At 44.5% G+C, this 24,013-nt stretch overlaps 1 protein-coding gene across 1 annotated transcript in view; it reads left to right on the top strand.

Moving 5' to 3' along the window:
• The window catches only part of kcnh8 (potassium voltage-gated channel, subfamily H (eag-related), member 8), a 365,157-nt gene that overhangs the window by 250,862 nt on the left and 90,282 nt on the right, over positions 1-24,013 (top strand). Inside the window, exons 8-9 of the mRNA XM_078200386.1 lie at positions 19,509-19,706; positions 23,013-23,212. Coding sequence (XP_078056512.1) covers positions 19,509-19,706; positions 23,013-23,212 — 398 coding nt within the window. The remainder of the gene's footprint in view (positions 1-19,508; positions 19,707-23,012; positions 23,213-24,013) is intronic.

Here is a 24,013-nt window from a genome sequence, read left to right as displayed (position 1 = left end):
TTAGGAAGCTGATACAATGGAGAGGATTTTCCGGCCCTTCCCGCTGGTGTGATCTTCCGCTCCCGCCAAAGTCAATCCTCTGTGTTCAGAATCCTGGCAGCTGGGCAGGTGAGCCACACAAAACCCCATAGACTTTGGCTGAGACCAGAAGATCCCATTGGCAGCCAATGGCGTGCCGCATCTTCCGCAGAAAATCCCACTGGGGGAAGGCGGGGGGGGTGGCGGGGAGCGGAAAATTCCAGCCAATGAATGCACCACTGGTTTAATCCTCTGACCAAAAATAGATGGAATATTTTTCAAATTGCCCCAGTTATGTTGGGGATAATGAGTGGAAGCTATTGCCCTCCAGCTTTATGACACATCGTGTAGAGAAAAGAATATCGACATGGGGAGGAATAAATTAGTTACGGCCCATTTTTGGGAAGCTTGAGGTGTGACAGAAACTGAGCACTGGACCTGATTATAACAATGTGTTGCTGGAGCCTGTTGAGTGTGCAGAGGAAGCTCGCCTGTTTTTCAAGGCCTACAAATTGGGCAGACTGCGCAGGGGTCTTCGGTTAAGTCCTGGTTGGGGAAGGAGCTGAGCATTGGGGCAGAGAATGTGAGGGAGCACAAATGCAGGTAGTATGTAAGACAAATAGCTTCTTTGGGAGCCACTCAAGTCCCTTTAAGGGCCTATGATTTGACCACATGCAGAACAAACATTGTTCAGCTGAGCAGGCCCAGCATTTGGTCCCATTAGACTCCTTTTACATATGTAAGTTGCCTAATGTGCATTTTGAGGCTGGGAACATGGTTGCCTGGAGAGCCACCATTATGTGTGAGTGCAATGATTGAAGCTTCACACAGATAGCTTCCTCTGCAAGGTTTCTCCATTTCCATTTAAAGTTAAAGTTTATTTATTAGTCACAAGTAAGGCTTACATTCACACTGCCATGAAGTTACTGTGAAATTCCCCTCGTCGCCACAGTCCGGCGCCTGTTCAGGTCAATGCACCTAACCAGCACATCTTTCAGAATGTGGGAGGGAACCAGAGCACCCAGAGGAAACCCACTCAGGGAGAATGTGCAAACTCCACACAGACAGAGACCAAAGCCAGGAATTGAACCCGGGTCCCTGGCGCTGTGAAGCAGCAATGCTAACCACTGTGCCGCCATGCCGCCGTGCCGCCCTTGGCTCTTGTCCAGGTGGCTTTGTTGAAAAATGAAGTTGCCATAAATAATATTTCCGTTAATACAGATGACTGTCCTTTCCACAGTGTCATTGCTGCAGATGTCTTTTTTGTTTGCAAATAGAAATTTTGGCCAGGATTTTACAACCTTGCTCGGGCGAGGCTCGTAAAATCCTGCCCGAGGCCAATGGAGGATTCCGTTCTGTGAGCCTCGCCTGCTCCGATTCGGGGGCGGGTGTGCCGGTAAAATTCCGGCCTTTATCTTTCTTTTTTGTGCATCATTTTATCATTTTGGTAGCACAAACTTGACTCTCTCATTCACAGATTTGAATTAAACACTGTGAGGACAAAAAACGCAGTTTATACAGCCCAACACACTTGCAAACAATACAGTGATTTCCACACAACAGACAGAATAACAGGGTTCATAATACATGGCTAGGATTTTCCCTCTGGGGATGGGAAACAGAGATGGAACTATCTCTGAAACCCAAACACACCCCCAGGAAAAACAGGCACAGGTCCCAATTTTCACAGCGTGGCTAATTAATGGCCAGAGGGTGGGTTCACTCCACAGGCAGCTGAACAGGCCCCAGCTGCCTACAGGGACCTAGACACTGACTGGAACATCCCAGTTGGCCTCCATTAATACACCCTAATCGGCTTATCATCTTTGTATCCGCTACCTGCCATATCTGCCTGGGTAACCCTACCACACCACCATGCAAAAAAAGGCCTGGGGCACATGATGGTGTTGGGGAATGAGCAATAGGTTGTGATGCTATTTTTAGCTCCAGTTTGCCTTCATCGGCAGCCCCAGCAGGGACTGAAAATCCTGCTCAATGACTCTGAGCATTGTCTGCTTAATGTCATTTTCAACACTTTTCCTTCCAGGTCCTTGCTTAGCTGGCTATGGTAATGTATTTCTATTTTGAGTGGTTAATGGGGACAACTTCCAAAGATAAGCACTCAGTAGCTTTACCAAAACCCTTCTTCTTACAGACTTGATTATTTCGCTTAACATTCAAGCAATTCTGCACCGAACACATTCTTAACCTTTCTCACTGGCCTGTGCTGTAACGTGGTACAGTGATGTACTCTGATGGCTGCAGTGAGTTAATGTTAACTCATTAGTTCTACAAGGACTTTGTGTCCTGTGAATTTGGACCAAGTCTGGCTTTATAATGTGAAGATTAGCGGGAGGCTACAAGGCAGGCTGCTGTTTATCTTAGAAAGTCAAAGCTGTCATAAGCAATTTGTGTAACTTTGATAGCGTGCTTGGTTGGCTGTGTGTCAGCTCTTGTTATAGTACTTTTCCATTGAGCCTCAGTGAAGGCAAAGCTGGAATAAAAGCTAAAAATTAACACTAACAGAACCTTTTACTTTTGCAGTCCTGCTTACGGTTGAATGCTAAAGAGAAATGTAGGATACTGCGACGGATTTCTGATGGCCAGTTTTTAGGTATCGTTGTTGCAAGAAAGAGCCAATGCTTTAAATGTCGCTGCATTCACTGCTGGGGATGGGAGAGATTTTTGGAAGAAATTGCTCTGTGGGAGAATTTGGAAATGGCAACAACATGTTCACAGATGACAGCAATACCGATTTAGCACTGCTGTACACTCTGCCATGTGGATGACATCTTTTTCAATCAAATTGTCAACATTTGATGAGTGAGACATTTGAAAAGACCGTGTTCAGTTGAGATTGCTTCTGTCAAAACTTACTAAGCATTGTTGACATGGAAGCATTTGTGACTTTTTCAGCAGTTGCTATTTATTCTGCGAAATATTAGAATTTAAGCATACATTGGTTTTATTATTCTTTCCGAGGACGTGTGTGCCACTGGCAAAGTCAGCATTTCTTGCCCATCTGTTGAATTGAATGTCTTGCCAGGCCACTTCAGGAATTTCTAATCAATAACATTGCTCTGGTCTGGAGTCACATATAGGCCAGACCAGGTGAGATCAGCAGATTTCCTTCCTTATAAAACACCAGTGAACCAGATGGTTTTTTATGACAATCAATGACAGTTCTCACTGTCACTGTTATTGAGACTAACTTTTTCTTAATTCCAGATTTATTAATTGAATTTAAATTCCACTAGTGGCCATGCTGGGATTTGAACCCATGTCCCCAGTGCATCAGCCTGGGCATTTGAATTACTGGATTTTACTGATGGGTGATGGTTCCCATTCATACTACTCCAAGACTATGGTTTCTGGTGCAACTTTGCAGACAGGTTATCTCCATTTCAATGGATTTTGAAATATAAAAAGTGCAGTGATGCAAATGTGCAGCCATCTTTGACTGTGATCCCAAGTCACTGGAATGTTCTTTAGTCTTTGTGAAACATTCAATTAAGGGTTTCCAGCCATAAGACAATAAGACCATAAGACATAGGAGCAGAATTAGGCCACTCGGCCCATCGAGTCTGCTCCACCATTCAATCATGGCTGATTTTTTTCTCATCCCCATTCTCCTGCCTTTTCCCCATAAACCCTGATCCCCTTATTATTCAAGAACCTACCTGCCTCTGTCTTAAAGACACTCAATGACCTGGCCTCCACAGCCTTCTGCGGCAAAGAGTTCCACAGATTCACCACTCTCTGGCTGAAGAAATTCCTCCTCATCTCTGTTTTAAAGGATCATCCCTTTAGTCTGAAGTTGTACCCTCTGGTTCTAGTTTTTCCTACTAGTGGAAACATCCTCTCTACGTCCACTCTATCCAGGCCTCACAGTATCCTGTAAGTTTCAATAAGATCCCCCCTCATCCTTCTAAACTCCAATGAGTACGGACCCCAAGTCCTCAACCGTTCCAGTAAATTCCAAAGTATTTTTTTGATATAAAGCATGGTTTCATAACTGATTCCAGGAGAATTGAATGTCTTGCTAACGGACAGTATAAAGTATAATTGTGAAGTGGGATTTTCGGTCTGAATACCAAGAGGCCTGTTGTGAGGCCTGTCTAGCACTGCACTCAACTGCCAGAGTGAAGAACTTCTCCGAACCTTTTCCTGCGTGGACCCAGTTCCACCTGATGACAGTTGATTTGCTGATAGGCTCATGGCCAGTGCCACTGTGCCACTGGATGACATCTTTTTCAATCAAATTGTCAACATTTGATGCTCAGTGCTGCCTCCATTCACATTGGCTTTGCCCATAATTAGCTGCCCAATCCACCGCCCAACCAATTAACAGGCTGACCTGAGTAATTCAGAGCTTATGACTACTTCCCACATCTAAATCCACCCCACACCTCACCAGACCCCACCACCACCCACCTCTACCATCCTGGAGATGGAATCATGACCTGGAAAGGTCTGCTTTCCAACCCTGGAAGGAAAACATGCCCTTGCTTACCGTTTGGTGCACCATGACGTGTTGTCGTAATGAGGATAGAGATTAATGCAAAGGGAAAACTATTTTGCATCTCCACCAAAGGAAGTATTTCTTTCCGACACCTCCAGTTGTTCAAAACCCATTCAGGGGATCAAATTGACCATGTTGTGCTAATTGTTAATTGATTTATCTTTTTATATGATGTGATCTCTACTTGCACTGAGAACCAGTCCAGTACTTTTTGAAGCTCTATAGAGAGTTAGCACAAAATGCACATATTTATTCGAGGGGCTTACTACTCTTCAGGAAGAGGACTACACCTAGCCTATTCCCACTATTGCAGAGTTTAAATGCAGTTCCCTGTTTCTCTGCAATCTGTGAAACTGAAAGAATCTACCAATAGACATACAATTCACCTCTTTCATTATTCTTTATACTTCTATCACGCTGTCTCTAAATTTAAGCTGCAGCAAACAGACTCAGTTCTTTAAGCCTATCTATACAACTAGAGTTCTTTAAGCTCGGAATCATTCTCATCACTGTAGATGATATTTAACACAAGTGATGGGGGTCTTGCCCACTGGCTAAAGAACTGAGTGAGAATCCCATGCCACATCATTTAGGAGAGATCCTCTGAATTAAATGGCACCCAGGTACTTCGTTGGCAACCTCTCTGGGATCAAGGGCTAAGAGGGAAGCCCAGCCTATTGAGAGCTGCTGACTAATAAAAGGCCTGCAGCTCTATTAGACATATCGACACAGACATCAAGTTTCAATCTTACTGTGCTTACCCCAGTCCAACGCCGGCATCTCCACATCATGACTACCATCGACGCTCTATTAAACGGCAGCATTACCGGGAAGGCAGTAGCTGCTGGTGGGGTGGCACCCACACAAGGCTAGAATCATTGCTGGATCCCAGGCCACAGGTAAATGATAGTGGGAGGAGTTGGGTGGGGTGGGGTCACGGGGCAAGGGGGAAGTGTGGGGTGGGGAGGGGAGCGAGTGGTCTGAAGCAAGGGAATGGCTGGCTCTCTGCAGGGGCCCCCTTCCTGATACCATGTCCCTCAATGAGGCACTGAGTGCCTTTGAATGAGGTTCCTCCCTGGGAAACCACAAGCTACCCTATACAGTTTTGCTTATTGTTCTCCCCAATGCCCCACCTGCCACTAGGCTCATATCAGCGGCAGTGGAATGAGGCCTTAAGTGGGCATTAATTATAGAATCCCCACAGTGCAGAAGGAGGCCATTTGGCCCATCGAGCCTGCACCAACAACAATCCCACCCAGGCTCCACCCCATAAACCCACATATTTACCCTGCTAGTCTCCCTGAGACTAAGGGGCAATTTAGCATGGCCAATCAATCTAGGCTGCACATCTTTGGACTGTGGGAGGAAACCGAAGCACCCGGAGGAAACCCACGCAGACATGGGGAGAAACTATAAACTGCACACAGACAGTCACCTGAGGTTGGAATTGAACCTGGGTCCCTGGCGCTGTGAAGCAGCAGTGCATGCCACTGTGCCACTGTGCCATCCTGCATTGTCCTGAATTTCCTTCATCCATTGTTCAAGTTTCCTCACCATAAATTCTGACTACGCAAGAGAAACACAAGTTAGTTTTTTTAACTGTAATTACCTGCTTGAATTACATTTACTTCAGGATTGGTTATCAGTTTCTCAAACACCCCATTTTTAAATCAGTAAAATTTCAATTCCTAAACCTAAAAGTTACATTCTAAAACAAATAAACCACGAACTAGATTTTCTCAACATTAGTCGCTACAAAGTGGCACTCGTAAGGGTATCAGACAATATAAATGTGCAAATGGAAAGGATGCCAGGCAAAGATCTGGTTCTAGGCCTTGGTGCCAGCTGAAACATGTGGACTAATGTGTGGGAGCCAGTTTGTGCTGTAAAAGTTGTGCCAATTACAGGACAGTGCATGTATGGAACACTTACCAGGGAGGTGACAGAAGCTGTCATAGGTCTGCATCCTCATTGAGGGTTAAGAAGCAGTTGAAATGACTTTGGATCATTCTTTCTGCCTGCACTACAAAAGAGTGCATCACACCAGGGAGCAGACGGAGATGGGGATGTGAGCCAGAAATCAGAATCCTTATCCCTGCAGAAGAGGAAGTTGCGGAACTGGCAGGGCAGGATAACTGCCAATTCTGTGCCAATGGAGAGGCCTGGTATTTCAGGCCATGGGAGTGAGAATGTCTCCAGCCTGGGTGTTCAGGATACAGATATGATACGTTGATGGAGAAAGGCAATATGCGTAACTGTCCCATAATACTTGGTGTTCTCCACTACACTCAGTCATGACACAGGGTGAAAGCAGCTGGCAGCAAGCCCGAACTCCACCTCGGAGGATGATGAACAACAGACCACTCTGAGGATGCACCATCACATCATTCCCCTGCACCCTTCACATCACAGAGACAGTCTGCTCCGTGGGAATGTACTCGCAGTTAGGTTCAGGGTCACAAATGGTGAACACAAGCATGTTTCAGATGGAGAATGTGACAGTCAAGGTCCCAGACACATGGAGGACTGCTGGAGGAGAGCCCATGCTGAGTCCATGCAGATGTGATGGGCCTCTGGAAACAGCTGCAAGAAGCCTGCTGCACATGCAGAGACCGGTGCAAAAGCTTAGAGATGCATAGCTTAGGGCGAAAGGTGGAGGAGTCCACGAAAAATCCTGATTGTTGTCATGGCTCCGGCATGTGAGTGCAAGACTCCCTCCATAGAAAAGCTGGTGACCAGCTTGGAAAGACAGGTCCAGCAGAACACCCAGTAGCTGCCGGATGTGCTCGGACCTAATTCCGTCACTCCGGCCATGGGCTCTATACAGATATAGTTACAAAAAAGGGACAGGCACCTCGATCTCCCTCCAAGAGCCCCTTCCTTACTGTGAGTCAGGGATGTCACCCCAGGGCATTACTTCAGGATGATCCAAAGATGCAATGCCACCCCTCCTTGCCTCTGCCAGGGTCCAATCACCTCCAGCAGGTGAGGTTGAGGAAGAAGCAACTCCCCTTATGGAGGAGACTTTAAGCAGGCCAGAGTCTTCTAGGTCTCGGACCACCAGAGGATGGCAGCCAAGTTCATCTGAGGCAATGGGGCATAGCACTGAGCAGGCTGCCTCCAACCCGGCTGCAGATGTTGGGGTTGCACAAAGATGTAGAGTTAGGTTGAAAATATTATAATCACGCAAAGATGGCATGAGTGTCTATTCATTCTATGGATATTATAAGTCATGTGTAAATATGTGGTTTGGATAATTTTATTCACCTATGTTGAATGATCATTATTTGATTTGATTTGATTTTTTATTGTCACATGTATTAGTATACAGTGAAAAGTATTGTTTCTTGCACATTATACAGACAAAACATCCTGTTCGTAGAGAAGGAAAGGAGAGGGTGTAGAATGTCGTGTTAGTCATAGTTAGGGTGCAGAGAAAGATTAATTTAGTGCGAGGTAGGTCCATTCAAAAGTCTGATGGCAGCAGGGAAGAAGCAGTTCTTGAGTTCTTGGAAAACAGCAAATGTGACGCCACTGTTTAAAAAGGAGGTAGACAACAGGCGGGTAACTATAGGCCGGTTAGCTTAATTTCTGTACTAGGGAAAATGTTTGAATCTATCATCAAGGAAGAAATAGCGAGACATCTGGATATAAATTGTCCCATTGGCAAGACACAGCATGGGTTCATGAAGGGAAGGTCATGTTTGACTAATTTGGTGGAATCTTTTGAGAACATGACATGCGCAGTGGACAATGGGGAACCTGTGGATGTGGTGCATCTGGATTTCCAGAAGGCATTTGATAAGGTACCGCACCAAAGATTGCTGCATAAGATAAAGGTGCACGGTGTTACGGGTAATGTATTAACATGGATAGAGGATTGGTTAACTAACAGAAAGCAAAGAGTGGGGGTAAATGGGTGTTTTTCTGGTTGGCGATCAGTGACTAGTGGTGTGCCTCAGGGATCAGTGTTGGGACCGCAATTGTTTATGATTTACATAGATAATTTGGAGTTGGGGACCAAGTATAGTGTGTCAAAATTTGCAGATGACACTAAGATGACACTAAGCAGAGCAAAGTGTGCAGGGGACGGTGAAAGTCTGCAAAGGGATATAGATGTCTAAGTGCGTGGGCGAGGGTTTGGCAGATGGAGTACAATGTTGGTAAATGGAAATCATCCATTTTGGTAGGAATAACAGCAAAATGGACTATTATTTAAATAGTAAAAAATTGCAGCATGCTGCTGTGCAGAGGGACCTGGGTATCCTTCTGCAAGAATCACAAGGAGTTGGTTTGTAGATGCAGCAGGTAATTAAGAAGGCAAATGGAATTTTGTCCTTCATTGCTAGAGGGATGGAGATTGAAAACAGCAAGGTTATGTTGCAGCTGTATAAGGTGCTGGTGAGGCCACACCTGGAGTACTGTGCACAGTTTTGATCTCCTTACTTGAGAAAGGATATACTGGCACTGGAGGGGGTGCAGAGGAGATTCACTAGGTTGATTCTGGAGTTGAGAGGGTTGACTTATGAGGAGAGACTGAGTAGACTGGGGCTATACTCATTGGAATTCAGAAGAATGAGGGGAGATCTTATGGAAACATATAAGATTAAGAAGGGAATAGATAAGATAGAAGCAGGGAAGTTGTTTCCACTGGCGGGTGAAAATAGAACTAGGGGGCATAGCCTCAAAATAAGGGGGAGCAGATTTAGGACTGAGTTGAGAAGGAACTTCTTCACAAAAAGGGTTGTGAATCTGTGGAATTCCCTGCCCAGTGAAGCAGTTGAGGCTACCTCATTGAATGTTTTTAAGGCAAGGATAGATAAATTTTTGAACAGTAAAGGAATTAAGGGTTATGGTGAGCGGGCGGGTAAGTGGAGCTGAGTCCACGAAAAGATCAGCCATGATCTTATTGAATGGCGAAGCAGGCTCGAGGGGCCAGATGGCCTACTCCTGCTCCTAGTCCTTAAGTTCCGATGTTCTTATGAGTCGATTGGTATGTGACCTCAGACTTTTTGTATCTTTGTCCCAATGGAAGAAGGTGGAAGAGAATATGTCCGGGCTGTGTTGAGTCCTTAATTATGTCGGCTGTTTTGCCAAAGCAGCGGGAAGTGTAGACAGAATCAATGGGTGGAAGGCTGGTTTGCGTGATGGACTGAGCTTCTTTCATGACCCTTTGTAGTTTCTTGCGGTCTTGGACAGAGCAGGAGCCATACCAAGCTGTGATACAACCAGAAAGAATGCGTTCTATGGTGCATCAGTAAAAGTTGGTGAAAGTTGTAGCTGACATTCCAAATTTCCTTAGCCTTCTGAGAAAGTAGAGAGTTGGTGGACTCTCTTAACTACAGTGTCAGCATGGAGGGACCAGGATTATTAGTGATCTGGACACCTAAAACCTTGAAGTGCTCAACCATTTCTACTTTGTCCCCATTGATGTAAACAGGGACATGCTCTCCACTGCACTTCCTGAAGTTGATGATTATCTCCCTCGTTTTGTTGACATTGAGGGAGAGATTATTGTTGCCGCAACAGTTCACCAGATTTCCTATCTCATTCCTGTACTCTGTCTCGTCATTGTTTGAGATCTGACCCACTATGGTGGTGTCATCGGCAAACTTGAAAATCGAGTTGGAGGGGAATTTGGCCACACAGCCATAGGTGTATAAGGAGTATAGTAGGGTCTGAGGACACAGCCTTGTGGGACACCGGTGTTGAGGATGGTCGTGGAGGAGCTGTTGTTGTCTATCCTTCCTGATTGCGGTCTATGGGTTAGGAAGTTCAGAATCCAGTCACAGAGAGAGAAGACAAGCCCTAGGCCATGGAGTTTGGAGATGAGTTTCGTAGGAATAGTGTTGTTGAAGGCTGAGCTGTAGTCAATAAATAGGAATCTGACATAGGTGTCTTTGTTATCTCGGTGTTCCAGGGTTGAGTGCAGGGCCAGGGAGATGGCGGCTGCTGTGGACCTGTTGCGGCGGTAGACAAAGTGTAATGGATGCAGGTAGTCCGGGAGGCTGGAATTGATTCATGCCATAATGATGGATGTCAGAGCCATTGGATGATAGTCATTAAGGCACGCTGCTTGGCTTTTCTTTGGTACTGGGATGATGGTCATCTTCTTGAAGCAGATAGGGATCTCAGATTGTTGTAACGAGAGGTTGAAGATGTCTGCGAATACCCCTGCCTGTTGGTCCGCACAGGATCTGAGTGCTCGTCCGGGTTCCCCAACCAGGCCAGTCGTTTTCCGTTGGTTGACCTTCAAGAAGACTGCTCTGACATCTGCAATGGTGACCTCAGATACAGGTGGCTCTTCATTGATTTTCACTGGGTGATGTGGGCTTACAGAAACACCACTTATTGTGTGCTCTTGGAAATTGTGGCATTGCTGAGGTTCATGTGCAGGCTTCTATTTTATTCGAGTTTGGACTTTATCTGGCTGCCTGGCCAGCATGTGGTATTCCCTGGGCCTCATTCTTGTTGGAATCAGGTTACACCGAGGATTTCACAGACCTGTCTGGTGCTTGGTTCCACCATCCTGGCATCTGCAGGTGTAACTACACCACACTCTCCCTCAGGATCACAGGGTTCTTCCCCTCTTTCGCCAAACTGAGGCCTCTGGCTCGCCCATCCCCCCGTCTGGCAATTCTTTGCCTCTTTGTTATGTGTCATTGTGGAGGGTGCGTACTGAATTGTTCCATCTGAGTGGTCCACGCAACGGAACCTCATCTTCAGAGTCCAATGGTCTAACTTATTGTTGCATCTGTTGAGGCTGGGAGGCGTTGACCTCTCGTCTGCTGGCCTTGTTGGGTGCTGCACAGGTATCATGACACAGGTCTTCCATGGTTATCCCCTGTCCCCAAGTAGCCACCTCTGCAATTGCTGAGGTGGGTGATGGGGGAGGGGGGCTGGTGGGGCGGGGGGGGGGGGGGTGGGGTGGAAACTAATGTAACACCGGAGATTGAATGAGGATGTAAGAATCATGAGGACTCCATGGGAAGCAAATTCCTGCTTCCTGCAGGAAGTGTTAGGTTACTTAACCAATTTGTGAAGGTTTATTAGATAGGTGTCGCTTGCTCACAGTCCAGTATGGAAGAGAGGAAAAATCTCCCAAATACCTCTGATGATGGTCTCCATGTAAATTAATGTCCTTTCCTTCTTTTCTGATAGGCCATTTCTGAGGCATGTCTCCTGTCTCAGTTGATTCTGTCCACCATATCCAGCTGGTCACAGAACTGGCTTCAAGTTCATCCCCGCTGTGCTCCAGCTGGGACCTGATTTGTACCATTGCGTAGCCCCCATATTTTCCAGTAATGTCTAGCTGACCAGTGACCTTGGAAGAACTTTGCAGATGGTCTCTTGTTGGCTCCAATTTTTACTCAGTACCACTCTGCTTCCAGCTTTTACAATAGGCATTTGTTACATTTAACAGCAGCCTACCATTGAAGCTGGGAATGGAATAATTCTAATGGGAGAAGATTACTGTTGAACAGGCTGTGCCAGACTGTGGAGCACTTGAAGTGGGGGGTGGAGTTATTATCTTTAATTACAGCTGTATTTTTAATTTAGTTTGGCTCAGAGAATCACTCATTCTTCCAGACAATCTTCAATCTCCAGATTGTTGTGTATTGTAAACCAACATTTGGTAGTTTAAAACATGTGAATGTTGCTCTTAGCTTGTGTGTTACAGTAAAAGTATTAAAATGTGAAATCCTGTCGTGTTATCCTTTCAGCTATTAACTGGAAGACTGAATTTATCTCTAAAAGTTATTGGTCTCTATGGGGATTATATATAATAGGTGTACCCTAGGCAGCTTTTCCTATCATGTTCAGGAGCAGCATGCTGCCTCAGCTGTGTGCCTGTTGGAGGCTGAATAGCCAAAGGCCCGCTCTGACGGTTTAGCATTGGCACTCATTACATGGAGACATCATCAGAGGTATTTGGGAGATTTTACCCCTCTCCCATCCTGGACTGTAAGCAAGCAACACCTGTCTAATAAAGCTCCACAAACTGGTTAAGTAACCTACCGTGTGGCAACCTTTTTGTTCTTGTGTCTTTGCTGTTAGAGTGAGCTAACCGTTTCAACATACGACACAGATTGGCATGAATGAGTGATGATTTGTTTTTAAGCAGATAAGTAGTCTGCTTTTCTCCCTCCTGCCCTTCTTTCCCCGCTCTTATCCCTATCCTGACCCCTTTCCCACCTTCCTTCTTCCCCATCTTCTCCCTTGCAATCTTTTCTTCATGCCCTCCTTCCTCTTCGCCTTCTCTTGCCCTGTCCCCTATTTCCTACATCCCTTCTCTCCTGCAGTCACCCTCTGCCTCTTTTCTCAGCTCTGATCATTGTTCACAGTGGTCCACCTGCTGTCGCCAACATGACATCTTCACACCTTCCTGATTTTGTTTGGTCCTGGCCGCCTTCTAAACAAAAGATGTTCTTTGGCCATTTATTCTCTCCATGGTCTCAGTGGTTCCAACTTCATTCGTAACACGCTTCTCCTTACATCACATGCCTCCTCTGACTCACCAGCAATGCCACAGGAGATCAACTAGATATATATTTAAAAATGTCTATGTGCACTTACTGTAAAATTTTCCAATTATAACTCCCTATATAGCTATGAATGTAAATATGTCAAAGAGTGATTATACCCTTTCCACAGTGAAACCATGACTAATGTTTGAGTTATTAGTGCCAGCCAGTCAAATGACTCTCTGTTCCCAGAAGCATCAATCAGAGTGATGGCAACTGCTCGGACTGCATTCAATCCTCAATGGCGATTGTGATGGGGCCAGACACAAAGTTAAGTGTAGGGGGCTCACCAGGACCTGCCAACCTCACCCCAGAGAGAGGAGCGAGAGGGGATGGGAGCCAAGGTGGACAGGTGGAAGGGGAAACAGAGATGGAAAGATGGGGAGACCTCAGAGGTGGTCGGGGGCACCAATTGTCACAGTGGGCCCTTACAGCAGGCAGCAGGGTGGCACAGTGGTTAGCACTGCTGCCTCACAGTGCCAAGGACCCAAGTTCAATTCCAGCCTTGGGTGACTATTTGCATGGCATTTACACTTTCTCCCCATGTCTGTGTGGTTTTCCTCCAGGTGATCTGGTTTCCTCCCAACGTCCAAAGATGTGCGGGTTAGGTGGATTAGCCATGGTAAATGGGCAGGGTTACAGAGATAGCGCGGGGGTTTGGACCTGGGTAAGATGCTCTTTCAAAGAGTTGGTGTAGAAGGAGGCTGAGTGGCCTCTTTATGCACTGTAGGGATTCTATGGTAAAGGAGATAAACTCCCTGCCCCAACCAGGCCCAGCCACCAGGCTGAGCAGTGTCATCTGCCAGGAGGAATTTCTTCACTTAGAGGATTGAAAATCTTTGTAATTTTCTATCCAGGTGGTTGTGGCTGTTCCATTGCTGAGTGTATTCAAGGTTGAGAGACAGATTTTTGATGCCTATGGAATCAAGCAATATGGGAGAAAATCGAATTGAAACCAAAGATCAGGCATGATTGTGCTGGAGGATGGAGCAGGCTCAAGGTGTTGGTCTAGTCCTGCTCCTATTTCTTGTGGTACTGCTGATTTATATAAAAGTCTTCCATCAGATTCCAGTTGTCACAAAGCAGACATCACACTTTATTACAAAAAAAAAGGAAGAAATCTGTTCATCTGCAGTCTGGAATTCACGGCTATTTATTAATGCCCCCTGATTTAATATATACTTCAGTAGCTGCATTTCCCAAGATTTGCCGACTTAGGGCTGTGGAATTAATTGTACAAAGCAGGCAAGCTGTTAAATATTAGAAACAAGACCCTGAACTAGCCAGATTTCTGTCTCCTATTCTGAAACACAACAAAGCTAATGTTTTCTAATCGACGGATAAACTCAACAAGAGGAAATATCTTTTGATTGACCTTAGTCCATAGAATGTCCAAAAAAGCAATTAACATTTAATTGACCCAAGAATGTTACAGCAATTGGTTTGTGGCCTCAAAGAAATAATTCAGATTTCAAGCAGCTGCCTTAGTAGCTGAATGATAAATTGTACATGATATGGTCTAATACTTTCTTTTCTTGGCATTTCCTCGTGGACAAAGATTTTTTTTTGGAAGGTTGCATGTTTGTTGTCCTCAGTTGCAGGCCCGCCAGTGGCTAGTTCAGCCAATCTGTGAGTGGCAGATTCTCTCACAGCGGGTGCAGTGAAGGTGCAGTCCCTGATGGGGGAAATTGGATCTATCCTTCTCCCCCTTTTCTCTTTCTTGCTGGTTTGTCACTCAACCTCAGAGGTGTCTGTAGTGATCCTGATGTGGCATCTTCAGGCATCACCATCTATGGCCTGCTCTTCCCACTGGTGATGGCTGATGTGGTACACAAGAGAGACCTCTTCAGGGAGTCTTCGAAACGTTTGTGTGTGCCTGTGTTCCATTTACCAGTGGTCAACTCTCTGTCAACACTATCCTGGCAGGCCACTGTTGTCCATCAATGGATGGATGGCCTTGGTGCTGGTGATGTTGCGTGTTTCCAGGACTTCAATGTTTGTGATGTGGTCCTGCCAGTGAATCATTAAGATACTGTGGAGACAGCGCTGATGGGTCATGTACCGTAGAAGGCGGTACATGACCCAAGATTCAGCATTGTAGAGAAGAATGGTGAGCTTGGTTTGTGCTCTAAAGTTGTGGTTGCTCCACACTCATTTGTAGAGTCCGCTGAATGTGCTGTTTCCTGTTGAAAGCCTATTATCCACTCCCTTATCTATGGTGGCATCAGATGAGATAACAGCATTCAGTTTGATTTCCTCGATGACAATATTTGGTGGCCTATATTGTTCTTGGAGTGTAGACTGACGTAGGACTTCAATTCTCTTTTAAATTATTTTTCCAAAGAGTTTGTCATCTCAGAAAATTGGACTAATACTGGTGTTCTACTAAATACTGCATCATGCTTAGCACTACTGCCTCACAGCACCAGGGACCCAGGTTCGATTCCAGCCTTGGGTCACTGTCTGTGTGGAGATTGCACATTCTCCCCGTGTCTGCGTGTGTTTCCTCCGGGTGCTTCGGTTTCCTCCCACAGTCCAAAGATGTGCAAGTTAGGTGGATTGTCCATGATAAATTGTCCTTTAGTGCCTCAAAATGTGTAGGTTAGGGGAATTAGTGGGGTAAATGAATGAGGTTTCAATGTAGGTCCGGGGGTGGATGCTCTTTCGAAGAGTCGGTGCAGACTCAATAGGCTGAATGGCCTCCTTCTGCCCTGTAGGGATTCTATGATGTGATTTACTGTGGACAACTCTGTGAAACATCTACTGGTAGAGAATAATATTGTATTTTTATATTCTTCTGTACACATATTATAAAGAAGTCAAAATGTTTACAAATCACATGGTTTGACTGTGATTTGTTGATAGGCTTGAATTATTGACCCAATCCTCCAGCAGTGATGTCACTGTGGTTGCAGCTGACCGTGATTGAAAGCAGATCCTACCTTCCTCCACTTTTCCAGCCGGGACATCCTGTCCTGGGTTAAGGAAGGAGGCATTGTTTCCGGGATCCAGGAGCAGGACTGGCAAGGAGAAGGAATGATGGAGCCATGCCTCCTTCTCATGTTGCCTGTTCAAATAACTCCCTTTAAAGTCAGAATATTTGCATTGTTATGGGGAGATCTTTATGAAGTTCTGAAGATTTATTTTCAACTATTTCTAATGTTTAAGACTTTTAATTGCTGTTATGGGTTTGTGGTGGAGTGTTGGTTTGGGGTAAGCATTGTCGGGGAATGATGGTCCTTGAGCATTAGCGGGATGCAAGGGGGTGAGCATTGTTGGGAATTGAGGCTGTGAGCAATGTCAGGCGCGGTAGGGTGAGTATGTCAAGAGGGTTGGGGGGGGATGTTGAGTATCTAGGGGATTTTCACAGTAACTTCATTTCAGTGTGAATGTAAGCCTATTTGTGACTAATAAATAAGCTTTAAATTTAACTTTATTTTGTTGGGGATGCAGAGGGTTTGGGCATTGTCAGAAATGAGGGGGGGGCAGGTGAGCATTTGTTAGGGTTTGGGGGGATGTGAGCACTGTTGAGATATTGGGGGAGGTGAACATTGGTTGGGGTTTGGGGGGATATGAGCATTGTCGGCAGTGCGGAGGAGCAGTGAGTATTTCTGAGAAGGGAGTTTAGGGGAGTTAAGCATTGTTGGGAGGGTGGAGGGGTATGGTTTATTCAGGCCTTCACAATACAACTTCCACTGTTAATCACTGTCCTATGTTGGGAGAAGAATGAGGTAAATCTCTTGGCATCAAGCCAAAGTCTCCAACATTAAGGACAGTGTCAGGGGGCTAGATGATTTTTCAGGCATCCCTAGCAGCCTCCAAAACAAAGAACAGAGGGTCATCCTGACTCGACGTGGGCTCTATTCTCTCTCCGCAGATGCTGTCAGACCTGCTGAGTTTTTCCAACATTTTCTGTTTTTATATCCTAAAACCAACACTGGGCTCCTTATATATGTAAATGAAGGGCATGCTGCCATTTTTAGGTCCCCTATGCTAGAGTTCACTTTGATCTACTCATGATTCTTGGACAAGCAACATCAAAAAATAAGTTTTTTTTTAAAATCATTACTGGGGTTTCAGGAGCATCAGAAGTGGTTCTGAACTTTATAGTTCACAACTTGCAGAGTCCTCCCTCCCTTACCCTATTGTTGCACTACGTCACCCTTGGACTTCCCTTTTTGGGCACTGCCAGTGAGATAAGTGGCCTGATAATCATTTCTGCAATTGGATGAGCATTCATAACATGGGCACCAGCAGCTTTATACTAATGAGGCCCAAGGCTTATTTTGGCACGTTCGGTCTCCTGGCACGGGCACACGGGGCAACTACATCACCCCCTTCGTGCCTGAAGCTGGGCGTCAATGAATTTATACTCAGTAACTCCCTATAGAAAAGGAAGAAAAATATGATTGTGATCTGACAACTGTCATGCATCCGATAGCAACCATGTGAGAGTGGCACTGGACGAATGGCGTTGGGTTTTACCACAATCTGAGCCAGGAAATATAGCTGCGCAATTAGGGGACATGAAAGAGAAAAGATAAAGTAAAGATGGATGTAATTATCACAAGAATACTTATTGAGGATAATGAATAGCTCAAAGGGTTGACATCAAATGTAAATTGATGTCTTCAATGCTTTTAACAATTGAAATTTTCAATGCTGAGGGATTTTTGTTGAGTAAAAGTATGATGGGATATGGAGCAAAAACAGGTAAATAGGAAGAAATATCTACTGATCAACAATGATGCATAAGACCATAAGGTACAGGAGCAGAATTAGGCCATTTGGCCCATCACGTCTGCTCTGCCATTCAATCATGGCTGGTAAGTTTCTCAACCCAGTGGCACAGTGGTGAGGGCGGCACGGTGGCACAGTGGTTATCACTGCTGCCTCACAGCACCAGGGACCCGGGTTCAATCCCCGGATTGAATCACTGTCTGTGTGGAGTTTGCACATTCACCCCGTGTCTGCATGGGTTTCCTCCGGGTGCTCCAGTTTCCTCCCACAATCCAAAGATGTGCGGGTTAGGTGGATTGGCCATGCTAATTTGCCCCTTAGTGTCAGGGGGACTAGCTAGGGTAACTGCATGGGATTATGGCAATAGGGCCTGGGTGGGATTATGGTTGGTGCAGACTCAATGGGCCGAATGGCCTCTTTTTGCACTGTAGGATTCTATGATTCTAACCCCTGCTCCCGCATTTCCCCATAACTTTTGATCCCCTTACCAATCAAGAATCTATCTATCTATCTATCTATCTATCTATCTATCTATCTATCTATCTATCTATCTATCTATCTATCTATCTATCTATCTATCTATCTATCTATCTATCTATCTATCTATCTATCTACCTTTCTATCTACCTATCTATCTATCTATCAATTGAATGGTGCAATAGGCTCAAGGAACTGAATAGACTACTTTTATTCATAAGAACATAAGGACTAGGAACAGGAGTAGGCCATCTGGCCCCTCGAGCCTACTCCGCCATTCAATAAGATCATGGCTGATCTTTTCATGGACTCAGCTCCACTTACCCGCCCACTCACCATAACCCTTAATTCATTTACTGTTCAAAAATTTATCTATGCTTGCCTTAAAAACATTCAATGAGGTAGCCTCAACTGCTTCACTGCGCAGGGAATTCCACAGATTCACAACCCTTTGGGTGAAGAAGTTCCTCCTCAACTCAGTCCTAAATCTGCTTCCCCTTATTTTGAGGCTATGCCCCCTAGTTCTAATTTCACCCGCCAGTGGAAGCAACTTCCCTGCTTCTATCTTATCTATTCCCTTCATAATCTTATATGTTTCTATAAGATCTCTCCTCATTCTTCTGAATTCCAATGAATATATCCCCAGTCTACTCAGTCTCTCCTCATAAGCCAACCCTCTTAGCTCCGGAATCAGCCTACTGAATTTCCTCTGCACCCCCTCCAATGCCAGTATATCCTTTCTCAAGTAAGGAGACCAAAACTGTACACAGTACTCCAGGTGTGGCCAAACCAGCACCTTACACAGCTGCAACATAACCTCGCTGTTTTTAAACTCCATCCCTCTAGCAATGAAGGACAAAATTCCATTCGCCTTCTTAATTACCTGCTGCACCTGCAAACCAACTCCTTGAGACACCCAGGTCCCTCTGCACAGCAGCATGCTGCAATTTTTTTACCATTTAAACAAACGTCCATTTTGCTGTTATTCCTACCAAAATGGATGACCTCACATTTACCAACATTGTACTCCATCTGCCAGACCCTCGCCCACTCACTTAGACTATCTATATCCCTTTACAGACTTTCAGCGTCCTCTGCACACTTTGCTCTGCCACTCATCTTAGTGTCATCTGCGAATTTTGACACACTACACTTGGTCTCCATTTGTTTCATATGTTCTGAAATCCTTGAGACATATTCTACTAATTTTTACACTTTGATTATAGGCTGGCTGCATGAATTGGGAAAACGTCTTGAAACTCCATATTATGGCAATAATACACTTGGAGGTCCTGGAATCAGAAGTGCCTACATTGCTGCCCTCTACTTCACCCTCAGCAGCCTGACCAGTGTGGGATTTGGAAACGTCTCAGCCAATACTGAGGCAGAGAAGATTTTTTCCATCTGCACAATGCTGATAGGGGGTATGTTCCGTTATATTTCTGTCATCAGTAGAGCTCAAAGGCAGCCTGTCTGCATGAGATTTATTGGATTGGAAATTCATCTTGTGCAGTAGCATAAAGCAAGCTGTATCGCATCAGTCACCTGCTGGATTCCATCAAAGTCAATTTGAAGTGAGTAACTGGTGGGGGCATGTAATGGGCTGCCAATATAAAGACACCAGAAGCACGTTTCTACGACATTATGTGTTGAATCAATTACCATTCTTCCTGACTGGATCCCGTAGCATTTAATTTGCTTCACATCATCATCTTTCGCCTCTACATATTGAGTTTCTCTAACAGTTTTAAAGTCATAAAGGGTTTGACCTTGAATCCAATCAAAGTGCTTTCTGTGCACTTATGAATTCTGTGAAAATGAGCTATCGTGAAAGTTAGATAACTCAGTTGATAGCTTATTTATTATCTACATTAGTGCTCATTTACAATGTCTTATGATTAATAATAGAGATATTAATATCCGTTGGCAAAACCAAAATGTTTCTAATACATAATCTTTTAAATTTCAAAATAGGATACAATTAAACATGCAGAACATAATGAATGCATATTGCTAATAGAAATTCAATGAAGAAAATGTATTTGTATATCTAATGCTTGAAAGCATGTAAATCATTCTTGGTTTTACACATCTGCTCCAATGATAAATAATAGAAAATGCACCGAAGAAAAATGTGTTCTCCTGCCTGTATTGGTGTGATTATCAATATTAATGGCAATTTTATTTTTTAAAAATCAAAATATCATATTTGACCTCAGTGTGAAATTGTGGGTTCATTGCTCTAATGCATCATTGGGAATATTGGCCCAGGTCTTTCAGTCTCCAGTGGTCATATCCCGAAGACAAACTGGAAGATGGGCCAGGGGTCCCCCTCGAGGTCCGGACGCAAGGACTCCGTGGAATTGCCGAGGATGTTTCAGTTTCCAATGGGCAATTGCCGTATGATCGGAAGCCTTGATAAAAATCCCCAACTCTGAGTCAGAATTCAGAGGGTACTGACTCACTCATCAGGATACGTACCCAGGAAATGTTAGACAGGAAACGTCCATATCTAACTCCTGGGTAATAATGCAACTCTACCTCCCACACACTCTCCGACTCTTCACCCCCCCTCCCCATAAGACCATAAGATATAGGAGCAGAGTTAGGCCATTTGGCCTATCGAGTCTGCTATGCCATTCGATCATGGCTGATATGTTTCTCAACCCCATTCTCCCACCTCTTCCTTGTAACCTTTGATCCCCCAACCCTCGAACTTTCCCCTGACCCCCTGACCATGCTGCTGACCCTCCCTCTCTGATGCCACCCAGCCTGATCTGCCCTCAACACCCAGCCACCCAACCTGATCTGCCCTCATCACCCAGCCACTCAACCCACCTTAACATCCTTCCACCCTTTCCAGTTGGCATCCTACCCCCTGCCACATTCCACCCTATTCACTTTGCCACCTACCACCTGCCATCCTACTCAGCTGGCACCCTACCCGTTTACCTCACTCACACTCATTCACTAACCCAGTTAAAAGCCATTTAATGTCCCAAAGCTTTTTAACCAAATTAGTGAATGCATACTTGCCAAAATACAGCAGCTAGTGCTGTATAAAGGGGGCAAGGCATGTTTTCCCTGGACAATTCTGCTTTATGAACCAGGACTCCCAGAACAGGGACACTCCACATTCTGAAGAGGCTATCTTAGACCTGAAATGAATATACTCTACACCATACTATCTACTTATCTCTTACATACCATTAGAAGATTTTTGGATTTCCTTTTATATTTATTGTCATTCCCTTCCCTCATATTCTCTCTTTGTATGTTCCTCTTCACTTACCCTCTCAACTAGCCTGGTTCTCACTTGAAGATTTCTCCTGACGGACATAACACACCATCTTTTCTCTTTCATTATATTCTCCACCTCCATTATCATCCAAGGAGTCCCGCCTTCTGTCCCCTAACTTCCACTCTGTCAGAATTTACATATGCTGGACTGGAACCATTTTAAAGCCATATTTCTGTTATGGCCACCACATCATATTCCCACATGATTATTTGCACTTCTAACTCATCAACCTTATTCACCGCACTTGGTCTGTTTACATACCTATCTGTCTGCTTCGGTCTAATATGGTATTACTTCCTTCAGGTGGCACGGTGGCACAATGGTTAGCACTGCTGCGTCACAGTGCCAGGGATCCAGGTTCAATTCTGGCCTTGTGTCACACTCTCTGTGTGGAATTTGCACATTCTCTCCGTGTGTGCGTGAGTTTCCTCTGGGAGCCCAGTTTCTTCCCACGGTCCAAAGATGTGCAGGTTAGGTTGATTGGCCATGCTAAATTGACCCCAGTGTCAGGGGATTTGCAGGGTAAATATGTGGGGTTATGGGAATAGACCCTGGGTGGGATTGTGGTCGATGCAGACCCTAATGGCCTCCTTCTGCACTGTAGAGATTCTATGATAATATGGTATTACTTCCTTCTTTAGTGCTATCCAACACTCTTGTCCTTCATGCACCTTATTTGGCTTTTCTGCTTCTATATGCTGGTACCCATTCCCCTGATATGGATTCCAGTGACACTGAAAGATTCAGACTAGGAAAGCTGGGTCAGAAATGAAAGAAGAGACAGGAGATCGGTTGTAAATTGATAAGATGGCATCAGGACTTACTCTTAGGTTATCACGAGAGTGATGATACAATAATAACATGTTTAGTGCAGGCTGTGTGTGGGCTGCAAACAGCTTGAAGTCTTTTTCTAATGATCTGATTGATCTGTGGTAATCAAATTATTAGCAGATCAAATCAATAATATTGAAAGCTGATCACAAATTGGATAGTGCTACGGATCCAACATTTTGACACCATTGATTATTGCACAATAGCAACACAATTTTGTTCTAAAAGTATTTTTTGACTTTGTTAGATTTTGCCAGATATTAATTAATTTATAAGCGTTCGCTATGAAAATATGGGAAGCTTGCTGCTGAATTCCCTATTAAAAATTGACAAGTTGGATTGCAAGTTTTATCCCCCATAGGATTTCCTAGCAATCAACTGGATGACAACTTTGATATGCTTCTCATTCATGACTGTGTTGGATTTACTTCTCCATAGGGATGTCCAGCCATAGGCAATGCGAAGAACTTTTTTTTTAACTGCTAGCCCATTCAACCATGCAATATTGTGCTTGTTAATCCCAGAAACTGACCTATTTTATCCGCATTGCTCATTATTGTTCACGGGCTATTAACCATTTGTTTTTCTTTCCTTTCAGCATTGATGCATGCATTGGTCTTTGGGAATGTAACTGCTATCATTCAGCGCATGTACTCCAGGTGGTCTCTGTATCACCACAGAATTAAAGATCTGAAGGATTTCATTCGGGTCCATCATCTGCCAAAGCAGCTAAAACAGCGAATGCTTGAGTATTTCCAGACAACATGGTCAGTCAATAACGGAATTGATGCTAATGAGGTAATTTCCTTCTTATTTTGAATTCTCTGCAGTGAAGTAATATTTCAACATATTACTGAAAATGAATTTGAAGGTTGAAACTATGAATATTTTAAACTTAACGGCATCTTTCTCACTGTGTGATTAGTTCCTCATTTTCCCACTATTCTGTCCCATTGGGCTGTCCAGTAGTTGGGCGAGAGTCAAGAGATGTGTTTGAGTACCAATCTGTCTCTTTCATGGCATCCTATTGAGTATCATATAAGAAGAAATCAAAAGGTTGCAGAACCTATCAGAGTGAATTTCCACAGTGGTCCTTTTGCAGAAATTCAGTCCCATGTGCACTGTGCATCATGCCATTGCTATATTCCCTGGCCCGTCAACTAAACAGGGGCCAGGGCTACACCTTGCTGAGACAATCCTCTATGGGTTTCTCTTTCTTATCCATCCTTCCCAGGTTGCCTGTTACACTTGGAAGATTATTTTCTCACCTTCCCTTCCCTCCTATATTCAAATTAAGCTGTGGTGCTCAATCAAGAGACTGTTCTTTAATATGGGACTGGACAGGTTATGTCAGCAATCTATTCACCAGTGGTTACCCAAGAGGGGTAACTTGGTCTCCTTGTGTAGAACCTCACCTTCAGCAGAGAAGGTTGCAGGATTTGACCTCCATGTCTGAATTCCCATAATGCCTCACCTGCAGGTGAAACTTCATGTCAAGAGTGTTAATTGGTGAAATTTACTTTCATGTCTCCCAAGAAGCTAAAATAATTAAATTTCTTCTCTAATTTTAAGTATTATTTAAAGTAAATGGTTAAAGTA

Source organism: Mustelus asterias, chromosome 2, assembly GCF_964213995.1.
Source record: "Mustelus asterias chromosome 2, sMusAst1.hap1.1, whole genome shotgun sequence".
NCBI lineage: Eukaryota > Metazoa > Chordata > Chondrichthyes > Carcharhiniformes > Triakidae > Mustelus > Mustelus asterias.
The sequence above is the reverse complement of the archived record's forward strand: the minus strand, read 5'-3'. Positions and strand labels throughout refer to the sequence as shown.